At 40.7% G+C, this 15,375-nt stretch overlaps 1 protein-coding gene across 8 annotated transcripts in view; it reads left to right on the forward strand.

Annotated features, from left to right (window-relative positions):
* The window catches only part of Ldlrad4 (low density lipoprotein receptor class A domain containing 4), a 341,846-nt gene extending 326,879 nt beyond the window's left edge, over positions 1-14,967 (forward strand). For 6 of the 8 annotated variants that reach the window (XM_051163513.1, XM_051163515.1, XM_051163518.1 and 3 more), the window contains 2 exons: positions 5,252-5,305; positions 13,005-14,967. In XM_051163513.1, coding sequence (XP_051019470.1) covers positions 5,252-5,305; positions 13,005-13,535 — 585 coding nt within the window. In that variant the 3' untranslated portion in view covers positions 13,536-14,967. The remainder of the gene's footprint in view (positions 1-5,251; positions 5,306-13,004) is intronic. The other 2 variants (XM_051163516.1, XM_051163519.1) reach the window with 1 other exon arrangement.
* The last annotated feature ends 408 nt before the right edge of the window (positions 14,968-15,375 follow it).

A 15,375-nucleotide genomic window follows, 5' to 3' on the forward strand; every position in this document is an offset into this window, starting at 1 on the left:
GAAGAACACACACGTGACCATCTCAATTGTACAGAGGATGTATTTGGTACGATTCAACATCATTGCATTAAAAGAAATTCTTGGCTAAAATGAATGGGAAGAGGAAACTTCAATATATTAACTTTTTTATTCATCTATGAGAATGAGACAGAAAAAAACATAATCAATAGTAAAATACTAAAACTTTCTTCTAAGATCAGGAACAAGATAAAGATGCCCGATTTTTGCCTTCTCTGTTTACAATAGTGTTTGTTGGAACTTCTAGTCAGAATGGTTGGCCAGAAGAAACAAAAGGCATTTGTCTTAGCTAAAGTTTCTATTGCTGTGGTGAAACACCATAACCAAAAACAACTTGAGGAGGAAAGATTTTATTTTGCCCGCACATATATGTCACAGTTCACCACTGAAGAAGTCTAGGCAGGAACTCAAGCAAGGCAGGAACCTAGAGGCAGGAGCTGATGCAGAGACTATAGAGGAAGCTGTTTCCTGGCTTGTTCCTCATGGCTTGCTCAGCCTCTTTTCTCATAGCACCAGGGATGGCCCTACCCATGATGGGCTGGGCCCTCCCACGTCAGTCATTTATTATGAAAAGCCTTATAGGCTTGCCTACTGCCTGATCTTACAAAGGCATTGTTTTTTTTTTTAATTGAGGTTTCTTTCTCTCAGATGACTCTACCTTATGTCAAGTTGGCATAATATTAGTCAGCACAACTCCCTAATGGGAACCGATGAAGAAAGGTTACCTGTGAGCAGATGACACAATCTTATACATAGAAAACCTTGAGGAGTCTACCAAAACAAAGACAACCATGTTACAACTACTAAGTGAAATCCAGCAAAGCAGCAGGACGCAAAATCAGTGCTCAGAATCAGCTGCGTTTCTTTAAACTAACAATATTTATGGTCTGATTTTTTTTTATAAGGAATTTTAGAAAATGTTTCCATTTACAATAGAATTAAAAACTTCAAACTAAAATTAACAGAGACTAACGACTTATGGTTTAATAAAATTTTCAAATTTTAAAATTAAATAAAACCACCAAATCAATTTATGGTGAGTTTAAATGCGGCTGAAAATCTAAAGAAGACACAAAGAAATGGAAAAGACATCCTCTATACATTAATAAAATACTGACATCTTAATATTTTTGAAAGTCTTTAGTATCTACAGATACAGTCCAGTGGTGCTTTTTGTAGAAATGTAAAACAAAAATCCATCTGACAATTGTTATGATATCCTCAGGGACCATCAGTAGCCAAAATGACTTTAAAGGAAAACAACAAATTCAGGAGGTGGTCTTGTAGTTCTTTATCTCAAAACTCAACATAAAGCCAACAATACTTAAAATTGTGGCATTTGGATAATCAGTGGAATATGTTAGACAGTTCTGAAATAAGCCTTTTCCAAAGATGGCCAAAAGTGGCCAACAGGGATGCCAAAACCCCTCAATTAGAAAATGGGTATTGGTGGCTAGATCTCCACATGGCAAATATTAAGGACAAATCCTAATCTTACAGCACATCTAAGCATTAAAATGGCTTTTTAAAAAATATAAATGTAAAAGCTAAAACTATAAAAGTCTGTATTGGTTGCTGTAAAACATCATCATGGATTGATTATATTATAGAAAATTGATATTCATTTACCACCATTCTGGATACTGGAAGTCAGAGTTTATGGTACATTGTAAAACATGGTGCCATGGTCCAATTGTAAGTATGACCTGCTTCTGGCCTGGTGTCTAATGTCCTGTACATCTTATATGGAGGAAGATAGCTTGGTAGCTCTCTGGTCTACTCTTACAAGAGAACTAATTGTGTTCACAATGACTCTATTCTCATGACCAAACTACTTCCCAGCCCCCTTCAAGTACCATCACATTGGGAACATTTCTTATTTCCTCACAGCCCACCCAAAATGCGGGGGGGGGGGGGGGCAGAGCAAGGAATTAGTCTTTGTGCTCCTGATCTACAAATGACATATTCTAACTTTTTTAAATAATAAAGACATGGATTTTGATGATCAGATCATCTTTCTCTCTATGCTGACTTTTTTTTTTTTTTTTTTTTTTTGGTCAAACAGGTAGGATTTGTGAAATGCTAAGGTTGTTCTCTGTTCTAAGAGCAATCAAAAACAAAACATGAAACTGATTTCTCAAATGTAAAGGAGAAAGTAAATGTGTGTTTTCAAGCCTTCAAAACTGTAAACTGTCTGTGTCCCCTTTCCATACATATGTGAATAAAACATCAAAACTCCCAGGGTAGTCCAGTGCCCCAGTCTTCACGCTGTGCTCCTTGAGGAGACAAGTTTCAGGGCTGAGATAAAACTTTAGACCAGTGGTTCTTAACCTGTGGGTTGTGACCCCTTTTGGGATCATACATGAGATATCCTGCATATCAGATATTTACATTCTGATTCATAATACAGCAAAATTACAACTATGAAGTAGCAATGAAATAACTGTATGGTTGTGGGTAACCGTGACCAAAGGAACTGTATTAAAGTATCTTAGCATTAGGAAGGTTGAGAACCACTGCTCTAGACCAATTCAAAGTGTGCTTAACATAAAAGGCAACACACACACATGTAGCTAGGCTTGTGGCTACTTTAGTGGGTTCTTTTTCCTACATCCCTACATCACCCCATTCCTTCCAACCCCCTAACACTAAGTAGAAGAGAAAGAAGGTTAGCATGGAAAGTGGACATAAGTAGTATTAGACTAGTTCCTGTTGATTAGGGGTATCAAGTTCCTTGGGGTGAGTTTGATCATCATGAGGATATCTCCAACCAGCAGCCAGCAACACAGAAAACAGCAACCAGAAGCAGCACTAGGAGTACTCAGCAACCAGCAACAGTATCAGGAGCAAACAACAACCAGCAACAGTAGCGGGAGCAAACAGAAACCAGCAATAGTATCAGGAGCAAACAGCAACCAGCTACAGTAGCAGGAGCAAACAGCAACCAGCAACAGTAGCAGGAGCAAACAGGGGCATCAGAAGCAAGGGGAGCAGCAGCTACTGTAAGGCTCTCTCAGCGCTCTTACATTTATATCCCCTCAAGAGGATTCCAAATGTAAAGTATCTTTGGCTAGCAAAATCACACCCCTGCCAGAGCACAAGAGAAATCATAGTTAGCTGCTGTGGTCAGTCTGAAGCAGCCCTGTATCCCACATCTGAGAATAAAACAAAAACATATTCACATAACATTATTCATATTTTTAAAGAAACCAAAATTCTCACTGCACACACACACACACAGATGCACACATACATATAGTTTATTATGTGTAAACTATAGACTGTTGTATATAAACTATATAGTTTGTATATGTATAGCCTGTATTAGTTATTTTCATTGCTTTAATAAAATACCATCACCAAAAGTAACTTAAGGAAGATAATTTTTAGCTTATGGTTCCAGAGGGAGATTCCATAATCCTGGGGAAGGCATGGCATGGTGTCAAGAGCAGGAACTGATAGATCACATTTCATCTTCACATAGGAAGCAGAAAGAAGGAACAGGAAGTTGAGTGAGGCTATAAACCCTCAAAGTCTATCTATAGTAATATAGTTTCTCCAGCAAGGCTTTATCTCCATGACCTTCCCAACAGCCCCATCAACTGGGGACCATGTATTCAAATGCACGAGTCTATGAGGAACATTTCTTCATTCAAACCATAGCATAGCCTGCATCTAAATAAGGTATAATCTGTCTCACACACATGCACATATGAGTCATTGGCCTTTTATAGACATAGATGGAGCAGCATTGCTACAGGAAAGCCTCTCACTTTGCATGTTTATAACTGTCTAGGCTTTCCCCACATAGAGCCTCACAGAGAAGAAAATGTTCTCCTCCTACTTTGGTGATCAAAAGTGTAGAACTGTCTGCTATATAATCTGGAGGAAAAAAAAAAAAACCAATGTGTCCACTCATGGTGACAATTTGATTGTACGAAAAAATCCAAGAGAAAAAAAAAAAAAGAAAGAAAGCATATTATCAGCCTTAAAAAGTGCAAGGTGATTTGGAATCAACTTTGTCCAATGTCTCCCTATCATCAGGAGCATTGCATGATACAGATTCCACATTGAGGTCTGTGGTTATGGCTACCCTTAATGGACAGCTAATTAGCTGGCTGAGCTAATGTGTTAATACGAGGCTTCAAAAAGTGCATGTAGAAATGCATAAAATGAAGAGAAACCATTGAGTTCCTCATGTTAGAAAGGCCGTCTCTCTAGAGACAAAAGAGGCCATTGTTGTAGAGGGTAAGGCAGGATGAACACAGAGAGGAAAATGTCTAGACAAGCAGACTTGGCCTTCCATTAGAACGTGATTAGGCACCCACTGATTATGCAGAGGGTAGTAGCCCCAGGGAGTGACCACACTAAATCATCTCAGTTCAGCATTCTGCCAAGTGCCTGAAAGGCATGACGGGCCAAGTAAGTTTTTGTTAGATCTGTAAATTTAAAAAATCTCAATTATGTATGTATGCACTATGTATGTATATGTGTATTCATGAGTGTATTTAAGTTTGGTTTTGTTCCCTGGTTCATGTGAGGTAATAACTTTGAGGAGTCACGTCTCTCCAACTGCCATTCAAATTCTGGGAATCAAACTCAGGTCCTCAAACTGGGCAGTGAATGTTATGCTATCTTGTGGGCCTTTGCCAAAACAAACATTCCTTGAAAAGACAGTCCCTAGTTATCAGATTATATCTGTGGATGTTCAGGCTGAAGAATAAACTCAATAGAAGATCTTGGAATGTCATCCAGGCTTTTGGAAACTGCTTGTGGGCAGTCTCTTGTGGCAGCCACAGATTTCAGGCTGTGTGGTGATGGGGGGGGGGTGGCACTTGGTCCTGGCAGGCCATGATGATTCATTCTTTTGGTGAGGCCTCTCAGAGCTCATCTAGCCCAGGGACTATCGCAGTGTAGATACCAACTGTGTACAGTTTGATGGTCATTTGAAGCGCATAATTACATAGATGAGTTGAAGACTGATTGCAAATCCATTATGTCTGGGATCTAAGCTTTCAAATTGTTCTGTTGGGTCACAGCCTTCCACTTAGATATGAGGCATTCAAAGGGATCAGCTGTTTCCTGTTTTAGACAAGTCAACCATTGTCCAAACAGCCAAGTTATTCTTGTTTCAAATATTTGGGTTTAAAGTTTTGGGGGACAGTATTGCTATTCTATGAAACGAATGATTTTCTCATCTCTTGTTCCTCACTTTTCTCCTCCCCACCTCCAGGAAGGGTCCCTGTGGCCTTCTGACAGCTCCGTGCAGCGGCCAGGGGCTTCAGAGGTAAGGTGGAGGCTGGGGGGAGAAGTCATGGCCACAGCTTTGGATTTGAAATCAACTTTAGGATGAAGTCATTTTCTGTAACGTTGGTTAAAAGGGACAAAAAAGGATTTTTCCTTAGAGCCATGTGTCTCAACTCTATTCAGAGAATGGGTTGAACATTGCTGAGCATTGCACTGTCTTAGAACTACCAATTGAGCTTTGTAAGTGTAGGCATGGTTTGTGCCGATCAAATAGCATGAGATCTTCTCACATATCCATTTTAATAATATGAAGTTTTTGAAGCAGAGTATCACCCTATAGCACCTTTTGGCCTGGAACTTGCTATGTAGATCAGCCTAGCCTTGAACTCGCAGAGGTCCACTGGCTTCTGCCTTCCCAACTGGGAATAAAGACATGTTTCATAATGCGCTTCAAGAATCTGAATTTTAAGTATGTCAATATAAATGTACAAGTAACAAAACTTAGGTGTAAAAAGATCATGGAACAATGACATTTGTTGGGGCCCACATAGATATTGTCAGTCAAACTAAACAAAAACTCTCTTAGGAGAGCTTCTCAGTATCCACCTGTTAAAAAAATAAAGATGTTATGGTGGTTGCCCTTCTGGTCTCCAGTACTCTGTGGCCTAATCAGAACCCATGCCAGTCTTTCTTAATGCCATTAACATAAATATCTATATTCTAGAGAAGAGGAATAAAGATGCAGACATAAGGTAGATTTACTTAACATATGCCTAGTTCATAGAGAGTGGTCAATAGAATTGGTTTTGGAAGAAACTTTAGGACTAAGACATTGTCCGACTTTTATTAAGAGTCAATAGAGAATTTTAACCTAGAACCATTCAGTTAGGGTTCTGATGTTGCCACAATTTCACCATTACATCTTTCCTTCTTGTCATCCTAGTCAAGTTGTATATTTGATTCTACAATAGATAAAACTCATTCGTTTTTAACTTTGTCACATACTGAATTATTAAAATAGTGCTTTTAAGTACAAAATATGGTTTGAGACCAGTCAGTGGATAGACACACACACACACACACACACACACACACACACACACACACACACACACCCACCCACCCACCCCTGATGCACTCATGCATGTAGCATTTGTTTTCTAGAAGACATTTGGGATAAAGCAAGGAGATTTATTTATTTTATTTAATAATAATAATAATAATAAATAATTATTTATAATTAATTTTTATATGAGCATTAGAAGTAACGGGCTTTATTATGTTCTCTCCATACATGTGTGTCATACTTGTTCACATTTCATTTCCTCCCCCTCTGTCTTCTCCATATCTTCTGATGCCTTCCTCTCTGATCGGTTTCCTTCCTCCCTCCAATAGCCTCTTTCGATTCTTTTTGTTTTGTTTCAAGACAGAGTTTTTCTATGTGGCCTTGGTTGTCCTGGTCTCACTTTGTGGACCAGGCTAGCTTCAAACTCACAGAGATCCTCCTGCCTCTGCCTCTCTTTTGATTCTTATCACACATATTCTACAGTTTCTTTTTAACTTTCATTAAGATCTTTTTTTTTTTTTTACCGCCTCATGTTCTCTTTCTAGCTTCATAACACACACTCACACACACTCTCTCTGTCTCTCTCTCTCTCTTTCTCCCGCTCTCTCTCCCTCCTTCCCTCCCTCCCCTCCCCCATACACTTTAAACTACACTAAAAAAATAGCATTTCTGAAGTTGGTTTGTTTTACTTAACAATGATATCAGTTCCATCCATTTTCTTGCACATGTCATGATTTCGTTTTCCTTTATGCCTCCACAAAACTCTATGGTGTATATGCTCAACATTTTCTCCGTCCATTCATCTGTTGATGGATATCTAGGCTAGTTTTATTCCCTGGATGAGGTGAGTAAGGTAACAATAAATATTGATGAGCAAGCATTTTTGGAATGTTTCTTAGAGAACTTTGTACATATCTGTGAGAACAATTAGCTGAAAGTGTGATAGTTATGGCTTGTCTTTGCTATGTTGTGGGTTCTTTTTACCCCACTCTTTATCCCCTTGGTTTCACCCCCTATCACTAGATGAAAGAAAAAAAAGGATAAAGGGGAGAGAGAGCCTGAATCTAGTTTATTTCTTGTTTCTTTTTTGAGAATGACTACTAACTGAAAACAACCAACAACCACAAATCCTGCCTCTTGGGGCCCTAGCATTTATATACCCTCTGAAGAAATCCCAGACTTCCAAATATCATACAGCCACAGAAACTATCTGCAGCTGGCAAAACCACATCCCCTGCTAGAGCATGAGGCAAATCATAGTCAGTTAGCTGTTACAGACAGTCAAAAAAAAAAAAAAAAAAAAGCCCCATATCCACACACTTGGGATTAAAATGAAAACATATTATTATATATTTCTGTCTTTTATAGAAACTAAAAATTATAGAATTCTCACCGCATTTCCCCTCCTCTGTTTTAAGCTACTAATTGTGCTGTGTGTAGCAGGAAGTTTTAGAGACATTTTCAATGAATTAAGCAATATAAGCAAATCCTGTCCCCAATACAAAACCTTCACTGATTTCCACTCTGATTTTAACAATCCTTATAGTATATAGGGTGATTTAATTCCACAGTTTTTTTTTTCTATAATGCCGTGTCTCTCAACTACTGTTGTTTCTTGACTGAAACATCTCATTATTTTTGCTGTGGGGCCTTGAGTGAGGCCCTCAAGGCCATTTCCAAATGGTAGGAAATTACCTTGAATATCTCTTTTTGAGTCTACACTCATTGCTCCAGTGGCAACCCTTGTCACATTGTCTGCATACCCCTGAAAGCCTAGGCCTTCTTTCTGGTTTATATTTAGAAAAAGAAACCTGTTGGTGCCTTTGCCAGTGAGGTATGTTTCTTGGAGACAAGAGAAGTTGGGTATAATTTTTTTTTTTTTTTTTAATCCACGCATCCAGTCTGTACCTCTTTATTAGGTTAATTTAAGCTGTTTACATTTAAGGTTGTTATTGGGAAATGTTTACTAACTTCTACCTACCACTTTTGTGCATTGTGATTCTAGCTGACTCTCGTGAAGTTTATTTTTTCCTGTTGTTTCTTCCTCCTCTGGACATAGCATTCCTTTTAAGTTGCCTCTAGTCTTTGCCTTAAAGCTCAGAAATGCTTTAGTTTGTGCCTGTCTTGAGATGTACTTATTTCTCTGGCAATCTTAAAACATAGCTCCTCTGGATAGACCAACCAACAATTCTTTATTTTCAGGGATTGAAATCTGTCATCCCATGTTCTCTTGGCTTGTAGGCTTTCTGTAGAGGTTGATGTTAGTCTGATGTCCCTGCCTTTGTAGGTGAGTTTGTATTTTTTACTTACCGTTTTTAATATTGTTTCTTTGATTTGCATTTTTGCTGTCTTAACTATAAAATGCCCTGGAGTTCTCCTCTGGTCATGTCCATTTTGAGTTCTCATTGCCTGTGTCTGTCCTTTTCTCTAGATTTGGGACAATTTTCTGTTTCTTTGAATGCTCAACGTCTTTAAAGTTCATCTCTACTCTATTTTTATATCCTGGAGACTTTTGAGTTGGTCCTAGATTTCTTAGCTATTGCCATTATTGTTAATTTTTCCCCTCTTATTATGTTTGAATGTATTGTTTTGTCAGCCTTGCCTTGATATATCTCTTTTGCTTAAGTGAGTTTATTGGTGGAGATTTCAATTGTGTTTTTTATTTTATTCCGTAGACTTTGCACTTTTATCATTTGTGTTTTCAATCTCCCCATATTTCAGCTTCCTTGCTGACATTTTCTTCTATGTTGTTGACTTTACGTGTGTGTGTGTGTGTGTGTGTGTGTGTGTGTGTGTGTGTGTGTGTGTGATCAATTTCTTATCTACTTTGTTGATTTTTTTTCTATGTTTCTATGTTCCAGGTTCTGGAATGAATTGATCTTGTTTGCATTCTCTTTTACCAGAAAAATAATTAGAAATTTTCATCCAGTATTTTATGTATCTTTGAGTTGAGCAGTTGAGTAGTTATGATCTTCTGTGGAGTCATGCTGCCTTACTCTTTCATGTTTTTTGTATTTCTTTATTGCAAAGTGTACATCTCTTAGTGTGGATATCATTTACCTTGTGGGAGTGTGGTCTTTATCAAGCAACCTATTCTTGAATGCTCAATCCCCAGCACCATGCAGAAAAACAAAACAAAACAAAACAACAAACTGTTGTAACAGCAGTAAAAACATGTCATACTTGATATGGAAATTCACTTAACCTCAATGATCGCTCACTAATATATCACCAAGAAGACCATGTATAAGCTGAGTATGGTGGTGCATACCTTTAATCATAGAACTTGGGAGGTAAAGGCAGACAGATCTCTGTGAGTTCCAGGCCAGCCTGGTATGCAGTAAGTTCCAGGCCACCCAGGGTGATGAAAAGAGACCATGTCTCAAAAAGGAAAAAAAAAAAAAAAAAAAAAAAAAAAAAATATATATATATATATATATATATATATATATATATAAAAGCTGAAAATAGCAAAACTATGGTATGAGTGTGCTATAGATTTAAAATTGCTTAGTTTAAGTATAGAAATAGTAAGTGAATGGCCGGGCGTGGTGGTACACACCTTTAATCCCAGCACTTGGGAGGCAGAGGCAGGAGGATCGCCATGAGTTCAAGGCCAGCTTGGTCTACAAAGCAAGTCCAGAACAGCCAAAGCTACACAGTGACACCTTGTCTCAGAAAACAAACAAACAAACAAACAACAAAAAGAAATAGCAAGTGAATGAGGCAGAGAAAGGAAACAGGGGTAAGCACAGGTGTAAGCACAGGGGAAGCAAGATCAAATAACTGAGCAAGAAGAGGAGAGTTGGAGAAATATTATCAAAGGAAGGAATGAAGAGCAAGAGATTAGGAGGAGAAGAAAAATAAAGATTTCTCAATGATGTGTAAGCTCAGTAACAATTCAGATAAATGCAAGGGGAGGGAAGAAACAGACAAGCAATCACACACACACACACACACACACACCTACACATACACCTGTAAGAGTCATTTAGCAGTGGTTCTCAACCTTCCTAAGGCTGTGACCCTTTAATATAGTTTCTCATGTCATGGTGACCTCCAGCCTTAAAATTATTTCATTGTTTCTTCGTAACTGTGATGTTGCTGTTATAAATTCTAATGCAATGTAAATATCTGATATGTGACCCCTGTGAAAGTGTCAGCCAAGCCCCAGAGGTGTTAACTACCCATAGGCTGAGAACCACTGCTTAAAGGGCCAATGGGATGGCTTAGTGAGTAAAGGTGCTTGCTGCCAACCCTGGTGACCTGTGTGTGGTCCCAAACACCCACATGGGGAAAGGGAGAGAACACACCCCTGAAAACTGTCTCTTGACCTTCACACGTGTGCTGTGTGTGAATGAAGTGTATGCGTGTAAATAAATGTAATAACTTTACAAACACAATAATATGAAGTCAAAATACTATTAAATATAGAAAGGGGGAAGGGAGAAACTTGAACAAAAAGATAGAAGACAATTAAAAGAAAGAGAAACTATTGTTCAGTAATCGAAAGATGCATAAAAAAAAAAACCAAATGAGTGTGAGAAGGAGAATAATAAAAACACAAGACATTCTTAAATGCAAGTAAAAAACCCTGGTGTGTGTGTAGTAAAAATGGAACCGTGGTCCAGTGAGATGGGTGCTTGCTGTCAAGCCAGATTCCCATGTTCTCTTCCTAGGACCCACATGGTGTAAGGCAAGAAGAAATTCCCCCAAGTGGTCCTCTGATTGCTACATATATGCTGAGGTCCGTGTATCCCCCTCCCAATCCCCCACACAGATAAAGAAAATATATATTCTTTTGATTTATAAAAGGAATCCCAAAGGTGAATAAAGATGTGTCATTGGGACATATTTCTGGGTCCCTGAAAGCTGGAGACCTCCAGTTAGATGCACAGAGCCGGAGCAGTTGCGGTTTTGGTCTTGGGCCTCCCATTGCTGAGTCAGTACTGGACAAAGGATGATAGCTGGCAGAGCTGTGCTTGGCAGTTTGAGTCTCTGGTGGCCACGCTTAGCTTTGCAGTGGAGGGCTGGGCAGGCTGTCTCATCCTCTGGAGACTCCCTGAACATAATGCTAGGGTGGCTAATGCTCTAGCTGGGGAGTGTCTCCCCAGGACTTTGAAAGCACTGAGGCTGACCCAGGTGGAGGAACTCTCTTTCTCCATTCAAGATCTCCTACTCGTCACCCTGCTGGAGGGGTGCAGCATACAGTATTGAGTACAGTCCTGGGACTTCAAAGCTCACTCACTTTCTAGCAGTGAAGGGCAGGTAGGTGGCTCTAGCATCTCATCTGCTTACTGGCCTCATGCTCAGAATATTGAATTCCAAGGTTGTCCTCAATCCAACACATTTGTTCCCAGCCATCCCGAGTAAGACAGGCTCTTCCTAGCATGAACCCAACCTCATGTTGTCACCTTGCTTTGGCCTGTTACTTCCTATCCCTCCTACTGTCTAGGACTGCTTCTGTGTGTCTTCCCTCATCCAGGGCCTATGTCAGGGCAAACTGAGGTTGGCTGACCTGCAGCTGTTCCCTGGTCTTGATCTCTGGGGGTAGCTCTGTTTTTTAACTGAGACCCCATCTCAGTGTGGTGGTGGTGCTGCCCACCCTCCCCCTAAGTCATAAAGTGTGACAGAATGGGGATTTTTCTCTGCTGCTGATCTGACTGTGATTGGCTCTGAGGCTGGGGAGGGCTGCCAGGCTTTCCTCCCGACTTACCTTTTGAGAATAATTTCTGCTTCCTCCCTTGGCAGCCAGGGAACTGAGTGGCTGAGGCCGTGCTCAGCTCACTTCCCTGTGTTGCTTCCCCGCTCCTCCTCTTTTGGCATCTTTTGTGGATTTCCGTATTTGGAATGATATCTCTTTTCTGTTATTCTGACTTTCTCTTTCACCGTTCACACAGAGGCAGCCTGTATGCTACCATTTCAAAGAAGACTCCCAAGAGATCCGTTCTAAATAAATACGTGCTCTGAGTTTATTTGGGGGAATTTTTTTTACAATCATATTTTACTTTGAAATATAAAATTTTTACATTAGTAACTAAAAATAATTTTTAAAAACTATAGTAAGCTTATATTGCAATGATGGTAAAAGTCTAGAAATCCTCTTCAGAAAGTCACTTTTCTGATATGTTTATTTATTTACAAAAGTATTTAACCTCAGAAACCCCCTCCTCCTATTGCTCAATCATGGATGGGGTCCTGAGAAGGCAAAATGCTCTGCCTTGCCTTATGTTTTATGGGTAAAGCCATGGAGGCTTGTGGATGAGCTCACCTCTGACCTTACGTAGGGGACTGCACCATGTTCTTTGCCTCATCCCAGTGCCCTCTTCTCACCACTCCATGACGTCCCGTTTGAATCCTTGTCGCTTGCCCAAAGTACTCCACTTTATCCAAATCTTCAGTTATCTACAGTTCCCCACTGAAGTTTAGCCTTCCTGGATACACTAATACATAGTGAGTCTAACCCTGTCCTTTTAAAACAAACAAAATCCCCCCTGCCAAAACCCACCTGATTCTGGACAAGTTCTGTGTTGTTTTACATGAGATATGGTGTGAGGGGGGCATGTGAAAACTGGTGTGAACACAAAGCAAGCTTGAGGTTCCCTGAGCCTGTTCCATTGTTGGTCATGGCTGCACCGAGAATGTTCTCAGGCCTCTTCTCTTTTCCTTCCAGATCATGTGTGCCCCACGAGGCAGGGATAGGTTTACGACTCCATCCTTCATCCAGCGGGATCCATTCAGTCGTTTCCAGCCCACTTACCCCTACGTGCAGCACGAGATTGACTTGCCTCCCACCATCTCCCTGTCAGATGGGGAGGAGCCACCTCCTTACCAGGGACCCTGCACCCTGCAACTCCGGGACCCAGAGCAGCAGATGGAACTCAACCGAGAGTCTGTGAGGGCCCCACCCAACCGAACCGTGTTTGACAGTGACTTGATAGACATTTCTATGTACAACGGGGGACCATGCCCACCAAGCAGCCACTCAGGCATCAGTGCAGCTACCTGTAGCAGTAACGGGAGGATGGAGGGGCCGCCTCCAACCTACAGTGAGGTGATGGGTCACTACCCAGGCACTTCGTTCTACCACCACCAGCACAGCAACGCACACAGGGGCAGCAGACCACAGTTTCAGCCGAACAACTCAGAGGGCACAATAGTACCCATCAAGGGCAAAGATAGGAAGCCTGGGGACCTGGTCTGAATCCCTCCACAGTGCACTTTTCAAGGAGAGAAAAACCTCGGCAGGGAGAGAGAGAGAGAGAGCACGTGCGAGAGAGCGAGGCCTGCAGGGCCCCCTGCCACAGTGTTTTCCAGCTCTACATGGTACAGCTGAGTAAAACCAAATGTGCAAACATGGTCTTCGTTTCTGATTCCTTTCACGGGAATTGCATGCAAACAAGACTGAAACAATACAAACTTCCATCTGGTCTGGCCACACACAGTGTTCATCTGGGGGCGGGGTGGAGTCAGGGCTAGAGATGGCCTAATCTTGGCAAAGGGCGTGCAAAGAGAACGGAGAAGGCTGCTTTGAAGACATCATGAAAGTAAGACCCACAGAGGTATTTTTGACATATTTAATTCCAAAAGGAGACTACAGATAAATGAGGCCAGAATGGCCTGTTTTATAAGTAACTGAATAAAGAAGGAAGAATTATTATATCTTATCATGAGGAAGAGTCAGCCAGTTTGCTTTTTCTCCAAAGGTGTGAAACTTTTATTTTGTTTTAAAAATATGAGTCGAAACTCCTGTTTTGTGTGCCAAGGTATAAAGTTGGAGAAGTTAAAGGAGTGAGAGGAACTGATTTGTGTTGTGATGGTATGTTTTAAGAGTTGCACTATCTTAATGTTTAAAAATATGGATGAGGGAAACTGTATTGTGTGACGTTTCTGTATGTCGTCTTGTCACCTATGGATGGCTGTTATGCCCAAGGAACATCCTCAAGTGTCCACAGAGTCATATAAGAAAGGTATTTGGGAATGTGCCCTGGTGTTTACCAAGTTACATATATTTTAAAAAGTGGTTATGTTGCAAGAATTTGCAGCCAGAAACAGTGTGTTACTGAGGTATTTGGAGAGGCTGGGAAAAATAAACACCTGCATTGGGTATCAAGTGTCATGCAGAGCTAGCCTTATTTCCAGCAGTGCCAGCAATTTAGACTTTTTTCACTGTAGCATGAAATATATTCAGACACATACCCTATTTTATGCAATAAATTGTTTAAAATGCAAGATGGTTATTTTGTGTACTGCTGAACTGTGGGGCTCAGTGAGTCCCATTGCCTCTCCCCTCTCCTAGGCAGTTCTGTTGAGTTCTGCGAGGGAGCTCTGTTCAGCACCTGGCACCAGCAGTTGCCCCCAAACCCACTTGGCATTCTAAGTGCCATGCTGGTAATGGCCCCTTATGTTTAATATGCTCCTGGACCCAAGAGAACAAGAAGTTTGGCATAATAATAAGCCATTACATATCACCAGTGTTGCATGTTAGAGGAATCTGGCACAGACCTTCCCAGACTCATGCCAGACTCACTTCTGCTAGCTAGTCTTTTCACTGTGGTCAGTTAGAGAACAGAAGGTGGTGGGTGGGGTAGAGACTCAGGACAAGGCATGGCAGGCAAAGCTGCAGCTGGAAAATCACTTCTTAGTATTTGAAGTCAGTTTACTATTTCTAATATTCCTTAACATTCTTTGTAGAATTAAAAAAAAACCCCAACAACTTTATTCTACAGGTTTTGTAAACCCCCCACCAAGGCAGGCTCACCTGTAGTGGCAGGCCTGCTTTCTGGAGGGTGGTCTGTCCTCTCTGCATGTAACAAAATGTTGTTCAGTGGCAGCTTTAACAACAAATCAATCTCAGTCTCAACCCCACCCCCCTCTGCTATGCTACTGTTTTCTGACATGATTATGTGCAGTAACTCTGCACCCTTACCTGAGAATGAGAGATTGTTTGATGCCCCAGGCCTGTCTGACCCCAGGCTTTTCTTTTCTGCTTGTCTCAGTAGGCAGGCCAGTGGCTTGCTTTGAGACTTGAAATCTCCGTGGGG

The sequence above is a fragment of the Acomys russatus genome, chromosome 20 (genome assembly GCF_903995435.1).
Source record: "Acomys russatus chromosome 20, mAcoRus1.1, whole genome shotgun sequence".
In the NCBI taxonomy this organism is placed as follows: Eukaryota; Metazoa; Chordata; class Mammalia; order Rodentia; family Muridae; genus Acomys; species Acomys russatus.